This window comes from Vidua macroura, chromosome 2, assembly GCF_024509145.1.
Source record: "Vidua macroura isolate BioBank_ID:100142 chromosome 2, ASM2450914v1, whole genome shotgun sequence".
NCBI lineage: Eukaryota > Metazoa > Chordata > Aves > Passeriformes > Viduidae > Vidua > Vidua macroura.
Window position 1 is genome coordinate 91,028,448 of NC_071572.1, and position 15,699 is coordinate 91,044,146.

At 35.1% G+C, this 15,699-nt stretch overlaps 1 protein-coding gene across 3 annotated transcripts in view; it reads left to right on the forward strand.

Moving 5' to 3' along the window:
* Positions 1 to 15,699, forward strand: part of SGCG (sarcoglycan gamma) — a 104,110-nt gene that overhangs the window by 67,386 nt on the left and 21,025 nt on the right. For all 3 annotated transcript variants that reach the window (XM_053969429.1, XM_053969437.1, XM_053969444.1), the window contains 2 exons: positions 8,989 to 9,108; positions 14,365 to 14,437. In XM_053969429.1, the coding sequence (XP_053825404.1) occupies positions 8,989 to 9,108; positions 14,365 to 14,437 (193 nt within the window). The remainder of the gene's footprint in view (positions 1 to 8,988; positions 9,109 to 14,364; positions 14,438 to 15,699) is intronic.

The following is a 15,699-nucleotide window of genomic DNA, read 5'->3' on the forward strand; positions in this document are numbered from 1 at the left end:
TCATGGAAATTGTGACTCAAATGATCTGTTAAAAGAATTTAATAACTTATTAAGAATCATTTAAATACCCAGTCTTCAACAGAAGTAATTCACACGAGAGATGTGAAACAAATCTTTACTTGAGTTTCTGTGAAATTCCCCCTATGAAGATAATAAGCACATATTATGCATTCCCTCATGAATCACAGATATACAAAAAAGACATAAAATGTGAACAAATTCCAACATGATCACTCTGGCTTTAAAGAGTCTACATGCCTCTCAGTTCATCTGCATGAAATACCTCTTGGAGGAGTTGTCTGGGCATTGTTTTTTAAATTAAAGTGGTGTAGATATTGAGTTTTTACCATCACCCATAATTACACTGCTGTCAGAAGTCTCCCTAAATGCAAATACTTCAAAAACTGCTTGCCAGGAAAATAATACTTTCAAAATAATAGGGATCATAATTTTAAAAAAACCAATTACATTCTTTACTCTTTTTTGACTTCAGTGGCCCTCTGGATGACAAAAATACCCATTTTGTTTTAATTACTTTTTACAAATAAACAAGAACAAAACAACATAAAAGGAAATAAGAGCTTTATTTAAGGGAAGGGATTGCTTTGCTAATATTTCTAGGAGAAATGGGACTTAGAAAGATGTTGGCCAACAGATAGCAAGGAAGGAATCTATGCAAAGCATAGTTCTGGGAATGTAGAGGCTTCATAGTCATAGGCAATTCAGAAAGTTGTGGAGAAAGTTGCTTATAGGCAAGGCAACAATGTGTACAGAACAGGTGCTAAATATTCTCAATAGAATAGCTCCTCTCCTTAAAATCATGAATAAGATTCAGGTGTCATTGTTATGCCTTGCTTACCAACTTTCAAAATTGAAATATCTAGAACTTTTCTTTGGTAATCCAAGAAAGCTGCTAATTGTGATCTCCAAGATTTCTGTTCTTAACCACTTCAAAGCCTTACTCAATCGTAGAATAAAAGAGCAATGCAGCACTTGTGATTTGTATCTTGAGCAATAATAAATCAACGTAGTGCAAAAAACTTGTCAAACTTTTTCAGTAATGAGTGGTGATAAATATGTTACATATAAAAGAAACATATAGACTATATAATCAATTATCAAATCATCAAGAGCAACATTGGTATCAAACAGTAAATTATGTTTTACCTAAGTAAACATAGGCTTCTTTGTACAGATTATCAGCAGATGAAAATAATACAGTCAGTTTTTGCAGTTCTGCTCCAGTAATGGATCAATGTCAGTCAATGAAGAGCAGCATGTTTCCAACTGTCTCTGCTGAAAAGTAGGACCAGATTTTTAAGATATCTGTCTTTCAAGAATTATGTAAGAAGGTTTCAACCTGCATAAGACCCTAAGTTCTCCTTGTAATATGTCTTTTTCAGGAGAAAATTAAAGAAAAAATTTTAAACTTTAATAAAAAAGAGAAGAGGAGGTTTCCAAAGTCATTAAAGGTTTGTGGGAACAGATTCCAGTAGAATGGATTGCTGATCTTTGTCCTAGTTCAGTTTTTTACACTGAAGAATAGTACCATCAGTAGCTTAGGTCAGGGGTTCACTTTAAAGTATTTGAAGCTTGTAGGAATTTATTTAGATAGTTGGATTATGACGCCGTTCTGCATTGTTAAGCATGAAATCAGCTTCACTCAGAAAGCATGGGAATATGGTGAAAGTCAAAATGGCTTATGCAGTGTGAAAACAGAATTACAGTCAAAATTCTGCTTAGAGTCTATTTTCATAGACTCTAATCTGAACAGCTGTTACAATGAGAGTATTTGTACTGTCTCTTTTTTTCAGACTGGAACAACATTCTGAGGAAACAGATCAGTGTCAGTACATCATACATTGCTTGAGCACTGATAATTGCCATTTAGAAAACTACTGCTTTCCAAAGTCATATCATGTACGGTTTTCTTATCAGCGTATTTCTTTTCAAGTGATGGTATTTTGTCATAAGAGGCATAGGACGAAGAAAACTGTGCTATGGAAGCATGATGACTAAGAAGAGTTTGATCTCGTTTTCACAGGGAAAACCCTGAAGCCAGTTTCATAAACTTAATGACATTGTAAAATCATTTAGCTTTTCCTTCTTTATTTTTCCCAGAAGTCTTTCATTAAAAATCCCATTTTTGTCCAAATAAATTCTTTCTTATCTTTAAGATAAAAGGCAGAATGTATTCCTTGAAGATCTTTGTCTGCAAGATGATTATTTGCACAACTTCAATTGCTGTCCAGCTGGGCTATAAGAAAGGAAGATACAACATAGGAGCAATTAATAGAAGGATAAATCTGAAAATTCATTGAAGTATTTTTGAGGTGATTAAGTATTCCTGTGATCAAGAATTTAGAGTATTTATTCGAAAGGGAATAAAGTAGGAATGTTTACTTCCTAAAGTATAAAAATTTTAGCTATCAGTGAATCTGATCATATAAAGATATACAAGCTAGTTTATTTATAAGTAAAATTTGGTTAGATAGATAAGATTTAGAGAATGACAGGCAGCTGCTAAAACATTCTACAGACCTTTTAACCAATTCTCCTTTTTAAGAGAATATGCATTAAATGCACATGCTTTTTAGTGTGCATTAAATACAAATGTTTTTAGTCTTTTGGGAGACCATTGAGTATTTCAATGTATATCATGTTGAAAAGACTTAAAACAAATAGCAGAAAACAGTAAGAAATATTCAAGATATGTTTAAATGAGAACTAGCTAAGCAAATCAAACTGCTGTTTAATATTTAGACTTGAAGGAAAAGTATCGTCTTCTGACAAAACCACCATTGATGGTCTAAGCACCATGTAGAGTAAGGTGCTTAGCATAGCAAGATATGCACACCCTGTCCCCAGATATGATAATCTTTATGAAGAAATTCATGATGGTGTTCGCAGTCAGACTGACTAAAACCAAAATTAAAACATCCTCTAGGAGTTAATCAGATAGTGAGTGTGAGGGTGGAGGGGCACTGGAACAGCGTGCCCAGAGAAACTGTAGCTGCCCCATCCCTGGAAGTGTTCAAGAGGCTTGGATGGAGCTTTGAGAAACCTGATCTAGTGGAAGGTGCTCCCTCCCATTTCAGGGGGTTGAAACTGCACATTCTTTAAAGTCCCTTCCAACCCAGACCATTCTGTGATTCTATGATGGCGTGCATTGCCTACTTGTTAAACGTGACAGCATCACATTAAGGGGAAGTTTAGCCTGGTTCAGGGGACTTGAATCCTATGCTGTCACTTCTTCTCACTTAATCTAAAAGAGGATATAATTCTACAGAGTTTGGCTCTGAAAAAAAAAACCACTAATATTTGGAAAACAATTTCTTATTTGGAAAATAAAAAAAACATTTTTTATTTGGAAAATAAAAAAATAAACCATTTGGGAGATACTTGTCTCTCATCAGAGAGCAATTACTCATCTGAGTAGCTTTATTGTCTCTTTATTCCAGTGGGAGGAAATAATTCAAAATAGGTGAAAAAATGGGAATTATTAAAGGTTTTTTAACCTTCTCAATTTTAACAGTTTTATTACATTTTCAAATATATTTTGGTTTCAGTGGTACAGTAATCATTAACATAAGTAATTGGGTGGTAATAGTTACTGCTAAAGGTGAGGATAGTTTCTGCACCAAAAATAATTGAATTTTTGGCAGTGGTTAACGCTAGATGAATTTGTAAAAGTTAGTTTAAAGTAGCTGCAGTTTACTAGGACTATAATCTAAGATAGAATTTGGATAATTAAGTAAGTCTAAAATCCTAGTCACTTCAGATGCAACAGCAATTTTGAACCCTGATGGCAGCTACTGCCCAAAGGAGAAGCCACACCCCTATCTTTGTGCAGCAGGTCTGCAGAAGACACCCCCAATCCTGAAGGACAGCTTGAACATGTACCTGCAGTGCAGCCTTGTGGCAATGCGGACTAGGAGCACACCCTCACCTGGGAGGCTTTGGCTGGAATACTGTGGAGCCCTCTCCGGTGGGACGGAGCTGCGAGCCAGCAGAGGAGTTGCCCACGGGGAGCTGTTCAGATGGACAGGGAGTGGAAGCACATGAAGTGTAGAGAGTCTGAAGAGGTTGTGTTTGTTTAACCTGCAAGAAGAGAAAGCTTAAGGAGAGCTTCTAAGTGGCACCTGATACGAGGAGGGCTAGAGACAAAATAAATCATAGAATCCGTAAGGTTGAAAAAGACCTCCAAGGTCAAGTCCAGCCTTTGACCAAATACCACCTTGCCAACTAAAGCATATCACAAAGTGCCACATCTACTCATTTTTTTAATACTTCTGAACCCACTTCCCTGGGTAGCCTGTTCCAAGGTTTAACCACTTTTTAGTGGAGAAACTTTTTCCTAATATCAAACCTGAGCCTCTCTTGGTTGAGGCCATTTCCTGCTGTCCAATCACTAGCATGAATCCAGACTTGAGGCACACAGCAAGAGGTCAAAAGGCAATGGTCACAGGTTGCAGAGAGGCAAAATGCAATTGGATAGAAGGGGTGGGGGAAAATCACCACTGTTCCATGGCTAACCATGGGAAGAGATTGCTCAGGGAGGCTGATAAATCCCTTTCCTCAGAGGTATTAAAATTTCATCTGGACAAGACCCTGAGCACCTTTATCTAACTTCCAACCGAGCTGACCCTGCTGTGGTTAGGAGGTAGGGCATAGAGAGGTGACCTCTGGTTTGCATTCTTCTGTGATTCCATCTTGCACAGACACACTGGAAGGGCTCACGTTGCTTACAGACCCCATGTCAGACTTTCTGGTCTGATGTAGAAGTCCTAGACACTCTAGGACAGCTGAAATAAGCTGAAGGCCAGGAAGAGAACACAAAAGAATGTATAATGGTACTAGGCAGCAATGTTGTGAAGTGAGTCATGCCCCATCTTTTCAGCTGATCCTCTCACACTGTCCTCTGCCCAGATCCAGTAGGTATGCTTAGAATACTGCTAAAACACAGTGCACGAGTTGACCTTATGAAAGTACACTCATGCACTCATGGCTTTCTTTAAAAAAAAAAAAAAAAAAAAAAAGAGGAAAAGAGGAAGAAGAATATCCATTATACAGACAATAAAGTAGTTAAAGTACTCACTTAGGAATGAGAGACCAGATCAGCTATCCTCTCTGCATACAGGGTTTCAAATTATCATGCCTCATCTCCTTTAGTATTTTCCTTTTCACCTTATCTGTCTGAGGATTGTTTCAGGTTTTCCTGTTGAAGTTCATCATGCAGCAAAATTTGGATTCATTAAGCCTGTGAGAAAAGGTGACCAAATTTTTAAGATCTCTAGACTTGTGTTCAATCACAGATCACAACAAAATATAAACAGTGGTGACAGTAAGGCACTCTTAACTTTGATCTGAGAGGACATAATTGTTTCATCCATTGCATAAAAGGAGAACTGAGAGAAAAAGGGGAAACAGGAGCAGCAAGTGTTCTATTCATGTATTAGAGTTGTTGTTCAAACCTGTGAGAGATGTATGTTATGGACATAAAATGTGTATGTGCAATGTGCACATTCTCTGTAGTAATACCTTTGTTCTAATGAAATACCATGCCGTTCCATATGAAAATATAACTAATTTTATGTTTCTAAAAGTAAGGGTTTTACATTTATTGGTATTGTATTCTATCATTCATGGAATGAGAACTGAATCTGTAGGAGTATTAAAATTTTAATACACTTTTAATGAGATCTTATTTTAAGTAAGGTGCTTTAGTTTAATAAAAATTATCTAAAAAAGGAAATTGCATAGGAATACCAGAGAGCATTCAGGATTTTAGTTTATACCCAATACTTCAATGATTCTAGGTGGTAGGAGAAGAGCAAAGCATACAGAGTAGCTGACAGCCATAGGTTAATTGGAAATGGCAGATAAGAAAAGAGAGTAAGAAAATAAAAGATATTAAATTACTTAATGATAGAAGTAAATCCAATGTTGAAAAGCCTTTTCTTCTGAAAGATCTAAAGTCACACCAAAAATGCTTAGTATTTAGCAGAACTAACTATTTGAAGAGTCTGCCTGCTGGTAACATGTAGGCAGACTCTTCAAATTTCAGACTCCTCAGATTTCATTGGCATTAAGCATTTGCAGGTATTTATTTTATGGCTGGCCCTGTTTTTGACAGAAGATCCTTTGCTGTCTGGTACATCTATATTTGTATTGGCCTGGAATTCAAAGGTTGTGTAGCAGTAGAAGACAGTTTATTAAAATGCTTTTCAACTGAACTGGAGTTACTAAACAAAAGAGCTTCCTTCCCTGGAAAATCTCTAGGGAAGTAAAGAGTGAGGACAAATGCAAATGAAGACTGTTTATCAGTATGTCAGTTTCTTTTTGGTAAAAAAAGTTCACCATTTAAAGCAGCATTCTCAGGGTCAAGAGGTATGTGATGTGAAGATCACTTACAAGGTCTTAAGGGCTACACATTAAAGGAGGAGACACACAGAAACAATGGGCAATAATCATCCTGATTAGCAAGAATAACCCATTGACCTGGAAATTTGTGTGACACACCTGACAGCAAGCAGAAAACAAATACTTTCTATAACCTGCATTCAGTCAGGTTGCATTTTTAATCATAGGATTTTATCAGCAAATACGATTATATAGTATTAGTTGACTCATATGTAGTTAATACACTAGGGTGGTAAACAAAACACATTTAGACATTAGGAGATTACACTTTCAGATACTGAGTTTGGCTGCTGTTTGTGAGTTGAAAATTAATCTCACTGGGATTATGATACAATTAGTGTTATTGCAATATAGATAGTTTGTGTTTTGTGGAATACCATTAAGAGAAATTAATGGCTACTTTTGATTACATACACTTATTCCCATTTATGTAAAAGCCTATTATTTCTTTTTGAAACCCTGATATGTCTCATCTCTAGCATGAATAAAACATAAGCTTGAATTTTGTTTACCCTAGCATTCCTTCTTAATATTTAAAATACATCAGTTATTATTCATACCATTCTCTGATAATGAAGATTATCTATAGGACAATCCTTGTCTCACATTAGTGGGGCACTTGTATTAAGAAAACTGTGGACCTAAAGATTCTTGTTAAAGGTCCAGGATCAAACAGTCTGAATGCAAATCCAGCATGGGCAAGGCCATGAGTTGGAGTTTCAAAGAGAGACAAGTTAAAGTACCTTTGGAACATATAAAATGTTCAGTGAGTGCTCTCACAGTGCCTGCAGAGTTTTTCCTTAATTAAGCTAGCTTTAAAAATCATGGAGTTAAGATGAATGGGAAGGATGAGGGACCAGCCCCTACACTGGTAAAGTTGATAATATCCATTTTACTAAGGCCTTTAATTTGTTTGAAAACACAATGATCTAGCTACACTGCATAAAAGGCCAGTTTCATTATTGTTGCTGGGCACAGACAGGAACAATCAATCACTAAACTGTAGAATGGCTCGGGTTGGAAGGGACCTTAAATAAAACCTTAACCAAGATTCTCTAGGAAACCATTGACAGAGATCCATCCCTGCCTCACTTACCCAGAACTGTTTCTTTTGTTATATTTTTTTTTTAATGCTGTTTAAGGCCTTTTCACTTGGCGACAGTATTTTCTGATGTCACTTTTTGAAACAAACTTCTCAGAAATAAAGTTGTGGGCTTCAGAATAGCTTTAGAGAAGAGCCAAATTGGGGTCCATAAGGCTGTGCTTGGGTGCACATATGCTGCAGAGCATAACATAATGCAGAGCTCAGCCCTCTATCCTCACCATTTTCAGGTAGAATCAGTATTGGGTTTTATGCCTTAAAATTGTTAACCCTAGTTTAGGACATTATGGCTTCTCTAAGTCTTTCTTTGTGTTTAGTGGACAGCTGAAATCAATGTTTTGCATCTGCTGAGTGAAGCAGTAAGCAGTTTGTAGGGAGCCTCATGTTGTGCTTCTCTCATACAAGCTACCAACCAGATTTTGTGAAATACCTGCGTGTATTTAATGCCCCTTTAACATAAGATCTTAAAAAAAAAAAAAAAAAAATCCTATTTCTTTTGAGAATTACTGCCTGGAATATATTGAACATTTATGGGAGCAGACATGGGAAAACAGGTTCTTAATGGGAAGGAAGTAGTTCAGTGCCTCTCAGTCCTGTGGATAGTCTGTGAAATACATTTATTAAAAATTGCTGAAAAGGAGTCTTAACTGCTTTGACCATTCTCTGTAATTTTAATTCTGAATATAGATGTATGATGACAAGTCTGTGTAATAGATATTCAGGCTTAATGTGGTGTGAATTTTAATTGATCAGGTTGTTAGAAGAGGGAATATTAAGGGTTTGATTTTTATCTGCTTACCAAACCAATACTGTAGAACAGGATGTTTTAGTGAATTTAGGATCTGGAACTATGCACAGACTCTCTTGCTCGTATTATTTTCATTTTTGGAGTACCAGAATCAATTACAAATATTCTTGTAGCTTTTTGAAACCCTTAAGAACATGATCAGTAGCATTTGTTAGATATGTGGAGCCAAACTGGCATCTGTTATGAAGAGCTGAGGTCCTGCTCTTACATGGAATGTTTGTAGTTTTAAAGCATTTGAGCCTCCCTAATGAAAAGGGATGATGCTGCAAAGACTTTGATAATTAGTTTCTGTTTCAAAAAAAAAAAAAAAAAAGTAAAGGAAAAGATAGATTCATTTGATCAAAGCAGTTTCAACATCAAGAACATGAATGTTAGGCTGGATCAATTTGTGTGGGAATTTCTAGATTCCCTGGAAACGCAACTATAAAGGAAGACTCCAGGCATGGTTTTAAGCAACAAATTAGATCATGTAAATAGACTTACCAAATTTCAGAACTTACAAGGGCACTCTCCTTAGAATATCTGAGTGCTTCATGACCTTCAGTGTACTTAAACGAGTTACTACATTATTAACACACCAATTAAAATTATTAATTTATATAGAAAATTAAAGAAAGATGTCAAAATTATTCCATTATTCTACTGTGTTTTGCAGGTCCTAAAATGGTAGAATTCCACAGTCAACAATTTCAGATCAACTCAAAGGATGGAAAGCCACTTTTTACAGTGGATGAAAATGAAGTTGTAATTGGCACAGATAAGCTTCGAGTCACAGGTTTGTAATGCTTTAAGAAATGCTCAGATAATACCCATATGAAAGGCACAATAAAAAGGGCATTTTTAAATATGTTGTTATGTATTAAGTTCTTGTTTTACCTCATTAGGAAACAGAAATATGAAGACAATCTGACCTTTTTCAATAAATAATCAGTAAGAATTTTAAACACAAAATTATTTTATATATATATATGTTTATAAAAAATGTGTAAATATTTCTGTCTGTATGTGTTTTATTTTAAAGCCATTAGTAACTGGAACTGTAGTGGTGCAACTTTTTATGAATTATTTAATGTTTCCAGTGCACGCTGTCCGAAGCTGAAAAAATTCTAGATATTCCACTCTGAGTAGTAACGAGTCTGATCTGTGAAAGCTTTAGGGAGAGAAATATCTCTCTGATATTTTTATATGGTTTTGTCTTTAAAAGCTACTGTATTTCTGTTCTGTGAGTAGCACATATGTCACAGGAAGATATTTGTAGTATATCTTAAATGTCACCTGTCAAGAGAAAAGTTTGTCTTAGGCTTTTTCTTCAAATCACTGAAGTACTCATTTACAAAGTAATATGTCAAAGTTATCACATGAAAAGCTACTTCCTTTCATACAAGCTGCTAAAGTCAACCTTCATTTTTTAGGTGTAAGGTTGCATTAAAATAGATACATCAAGGTGTGATTTTTCTTTGAGCAGAAGAATCAATCAAAGGAAATATTGAAATTATTCTGCAATTTCTTTTAAATTAATTTTTAATTTTTTTTACCTGAATACAACTGTCATGTTTGGCCTTCACTAATTACTGGTCTTCTGAAATCTTGAGGTTCTCATTTTAATGAATAGATTCATATTATTTCACTGTCAAAACTATAAATATAGTAGAAACTATACAATTAGTGTTTCAAAGCCAAAGTTAAGTTATAATAATTGTGTTAATAAATTTTGTTTACGCCTGAGGGTCTTATCTTAAGGTTTTTTACTTTTTAACCTAATTGAAATTACAACTTTGTTTAACCAGGAAACCATATCAAATAATTATTGTTTGCCCAGGGGATGCTAAACTTTAATAGAAAAGTGTGTTTAACAAAGATATGAAAAACTGCATAATTGTTAACTGATTTGGAAAAGGTCTGTCTCTGCTCAAAGTAAGTAAAAATCATTCATACACGAGTTGAAATTGTTATGCTAATATTAATGACTCACTCATCCAATATTAATCTTTACAGTGCATTGATAATTATTTACTTCAGATATTGTACTAAGACACATTGCCTATTTCTCTTTTTACACTGTAGTAGAATTCAAAAGCAAATACATTAAAGCCAGTGAGGTTATTTCAGTGTAAAATTAATGTAAGTGAGAGGAGATTCATGCCTACTTTGCTTCAAATTAATTTATTAAAATTGTGATTTAAATGATACTATTAGCATGAAGGATAAATTATTGTGATTTAAATGATACTATTAGCATGAAGGATAAATTAGTAACACTAATATATACTGAGACTATTTTTAAACATTTTAGATAGAGAAAAAGATCAATGTGAAATAAATTTGGAAAAGTTCATACCATAGAAAACAGATAATCCTTGGCTTAAAATACACAAAGAACATTTCACAGTTTTTTATGTACAGTGTAGTGAACTATTTGATTTTACTTCTCCTTATTTATGTGAATAATGAAAAGCTCAGTAATGATTTTTAGAAAACCTGACAGTTTTCAACTAAAATGTAATATAGCAGAGAGCAAATGTGTATGATTTATGATATTTCAAGACAAAGGAAAATGTCTAAGACAATATAATCCAATCCAACACCTCAAGAATTGTCATTTTCCTACAGTTTGTATGTTTCAACTCGTATTATTTCAGTCAAGACATTCTCTGGCCCCTGTGTAGAATAGAACAGTGCAAATCAAAGAAGAACAAATGCCTGGGGAAAGCCTCAACCAGGAATGTGCCTCCGATACCCCGCAGGGTCACTGGCAGGTCTGGGTGGTCACATTTCCCTGGAGCGTGGGGAGATGCCGGCACCTGTCCCGGGCAGAGCTCTTGTGCCCACCAAATGCTCTTCTCTGCTTTGGGGAGGGCTCCAGGGGCCTTGGGTATAGTGGATAGAGGCTGAGCTCACATGCTCAAACATTAACATCCAGCTGCGTGTGAAACACCCTGGGCTGTGTGAGACACCACATGGTATCGCTTTATCTCCAAGAGATGCTTCCTGTGATCATGGATGTGCACAAGGGTGTCCCAGATGACAGTAAGGACATAGGAGGAGGCAAAGAAACACTGCTTCTGGCTCATCTGTGACATCTACATCACAGACACATCTCATTGCATATGAAACTGAAGCTGGGCTTAACCCTTTGTGAAAATTACTGCTCCTGAAGGAGCATGGACAAAAACTGCATCCTCTTCAATATTATTTTAGTAAGGACCTGTGTTTTGCAGGCATTTATTATGTTGCTGTGGCAGTACTGAGCATCCATGTTTTGTTCTGGGAAGGTTTTGTACATTCAGCTGTCACTGGTGACAGTGAAACCACCTTGTAACTGTATTGGCTGGCTTTATAATGTCATCATGGCAGGTTCATAGAAACATAAAATTGTAAAGGTTAGAGATCTCTGAGATAATAACATCCAACCATAAACCTAACACTGCTATGTTCACCTCTAAATCACATCCCCAGGTACCACGCCTACACTTTTTTTTTTTTTTTCCTTAAAGGAAAGCTGGTAGGGCAGAGAGAATCAGGTTTTGTTTTATGGAGAAGCATATTTATATCACCCTTTCTCCAGTTTACTACTTGCCCTTCTGGTTGTTTGTCTTTTTTAAAAATCCCCTAGAGTATTTACTCTGTTCTGTGCAAAGGTTTTCGGTTTGCGTAGCTAATGCTGAAGTGCAATGTGACAGTGTGTGTTTAATTCAAACACTTCTGCTCAGAAGGTAAGTTAAGTAGGAGGCAATTTGAGGGTATGAGTAAACATTTTGTTAGGCTGTGAGGAGGCAAATGGTCCTTGCCTGATAGGGTGCGTGGGGTGTTAATGAATCTTGCTGACTTCAGTCCTGTCATTGAGAAAATTAATATCTTGTTCTTGTGTATTTTAGGAATAAATTACAATATCTTAATAAACAGTAGCCTATAAAATAGTAAATATAGTAATATTCATACCCCAGGTAACTAGGAAATGAAGACAGGAAATCAATTTAAGGCCATTTTCCAAAAATGGTTGCCCTGAGATTTTTTTTTCTTTTAGTGGCATACTGTTAAAACTTAATGCTGTTTGATGAAGAACTTTTACTCATATTAAAGGCAAGATTTTATTCTTGCTTAGAGGTGACAGCTCTAGAATATGGAAATACGCCTTTTCATTCCATTTTGCACCATCTGCCCACCGCCCAGAGCATTAACACGGACGTTTCCTGTTCTCTTTCTTCCATTAGCCGCTATTTCTATGAAACTGGTGCTATCTCTGTAACCACTTACTTGTCTTTATAGAATCATGGGATCATAGTATCATTTAGGTTGGAAAAGAACCATTAACCCAGCACTGCTAAGTCTACCACTAAATCATGTCCCCAGGTGCCATATCTGTACTTTTAACATATCAGGGTATCCCTGCAAAATATCTTTGTTGTACCAAATCAGCATTTTCTGATAAACATTTTTAATTCCTTAAGCTGGAGAATAATCTTAATGTTAATGAAAATTAAATTAAATGTTAATAAAGCAGGGTTAAAGTTCTGTCTGAATTAATAAATTTTGTATTTTCCAGTATTATAATCATGCCAATTTGTAATTTACAGAAAGATTAATCTATTTAAATTTATGAGAAGAGTATCAACAGCTAAATAAAATTTAAATTCAAGCTTAGTAAATCAATGATTGCTCAAAGTGCTGAAGTGATTTAATACAGTAATTCTTGTATCTTGTGTTCTTCTCAAAAAGCAGCACATTTCATGCCTTCTCAGGACGTCCTGAGAATTTTTCCGCAATCCTCATGAAGTGACAGTCTTCCTATCAGTTGTTTAAGCAATGTTTTCATTTTTAATGTTTTTTCTTGATTTCACTTCTTTTCCTTTCACCATGCTCTCTGAGGTTGCCCCAACCAATTTTAATTCTCTTTTTCTCTTTATACCACATTTAATACAATCTAGTACCACATTTATACAATCTACACTGCACTTATTAATCATCCATTGCCATTCTCTGTCTGAATGCCTAACGTAGGGATTTTTACAGCCCAGAATTTTTTCCAGAGGGTAATGGCATAAAGAGCAGCCAGACAAGCCACCTTGACTAATATCCTAACAATTAAAATATATTGCTTTGCTACATATTCACCTGGAAAGTGCTCAGGTATATGAATTCTCAAAGCCAGAGAAGGTCTCTCAACCTGAGATCTTTTTATTCACAAAAGTTAAGAAAAGTGAGTGTGTTCACAAAGCCAAGGAACAGAAGTTGAGAGGCTCCACTCTTCCTGTAGGTGGTGGTGTTCAGCTGCTTTTTTGAGCTGTCTCTGTTGCTGTGGGGCTTTTGTCCTACATCAGCCGATTTCCTTATCGTAGTGGAGCTTAGGTGGAAGGTGGTCACTGAGCTGGTGATACTGAAATAATGCTTATACTCCAGAGAGCAGAAATGGAGGTCCTTGGAAGATTTTCAGGTCCAACGGGGAGGCTCGTGGTGAGGCTGGGTGACCACTGTTTCTTCCTCTTTGGAATGAAACTACTCAAATATCAAGATGTAAGCTATCTGATCCCATAGTTATTAACATTTTGCATGCAGAAACACCATTTCATATTCAGCAAGTCTGCCTATAAATGGAGGAAAATCTTTTATAGAGTTGTATGACAGGTTGTGATATGCATAGAGCAGTCTAAAATAAATTATTATTTAGGACTGTAGTATTTGCAAAGATTTTATATGGTTTTAATTATCTCTATTAACTGTATTGAAAGTTACATTGTATAAATCTTATTCACTTATTTTATTGTCCCAAGTAGTTTAAAATTTATCTGTTTTCAGACCGTTTTAAGAATTTACAGCTGTACATTTACATTATTTCTATATTGTATTTGTCGAACCAATGCTGCAATGGTAATAACATAGCTATATTTCAATTGCCTTATAATTCTTAACATGTTCTCTTATCTTGATGTCCAACATTGAAGTGGCCATATTAAAAAAAAAACACACTTGCTATTTTTATGTTATATTTGAACTTTTACATTACAGTGTTTTTCTTTCGGTTTTTTTTTTGCAGGGCCTGAAGGAGCACTTTTTGAACATTCTGTAGAAACACCACTTGTGAAAGCAGAAGCTTTTAAACAGCTTAGGTAAGAATTTATACATAAATCTAATAAGTAAATGTTATTTTCTATAAATATTCACATTTTTTAACACATGATTTTCAACACAGAATTGCCAATAACCTTTCTCTGGTTTATGTGACAAGTTATTATTTGAAGGAAAATCATATATATTGTTCTGCAATTTTGAAATATACTATGAATTGTTTGTTGCTGATGGTGAATATATTTAAAACCCCTGTGGAAAGATTTTCTGTAAACTTCTATTTTGTAGTTTTGAAAGACTTTGAAATACGACTTTTTCTACTTTGTTACAATATAAGTTTCTTGTCTGCAGTAGGTCATTAACCTGTAATTAGTCAAGGTTCTTTGAAAACTAGTATCTGAGGAAGCAGACTAAGAAGAAAAGTTTGGAAATGTATGAAGCTCTAATATATGAAGAGAATTAAAAATTGGTTGGGGCAACCTCAGAGAAGATGGTAAAAAGAAAAGTGAAATCAAGAAAAAAACATTAAAAATTACTAAAAAGCAGTTTGGGCTGAGAAAATCACTATTAAGTACTTCGTATGTTTCAGAGCTCCTTAATTCAGGGATCGCATTTCTTTGTGCATTACTCTATTTAATTTTGAGTATCCCAAATTAGTTTATAATATGCTGGCTATGATGAGGTAATAAACTCAAATTATGTTCTCTTCATGAACATGTTATCCTTCATTTTATATGCCAGTTCAAAGAAAGATTTGTAATGAAAGAGGATCTTTTTAGTGATTGTATTTTCTGTCCTTTCATACCTTGGCAGTTTGCTACTTTTTTGTCATAATTTCTCTTTTTAGTTTTCCTCTCCAATAGGGATAACTACTAAAGAGTGGTGGAGGCTGATGAAAGCTTTCAAAAACACAGTCTGTATCTTGCTCATTTAATTTTCAAATTGAGAATGACAAATGAGAGAGAGACTGTTAAGATAATTATTCTGATTTTCTCATTTATATTTAAGATTTACTTTACATTGTGCTTGCATGTGAAGACAGTATGAGCTCAAGGCATTATTTTTAACATATTGATGTTCACTTTCAAAAATGTGTTTCTTCTGTTATGGTAGAATTTGGATGTGAGAGACTTTGACAAATATTCTGCATTAAAAGTGTACATTGTTTGGTTTTTAGGGAGTGGGTTCATTATATTGGAAATTTTACATTTTCTGTGATTATCTCAACTTCAGTGAAGTAGGAAAACAAATTTCTTAATTGCAAAATCAAGAAGCTCTCGCAAATTTTGATTGGATAGGTATC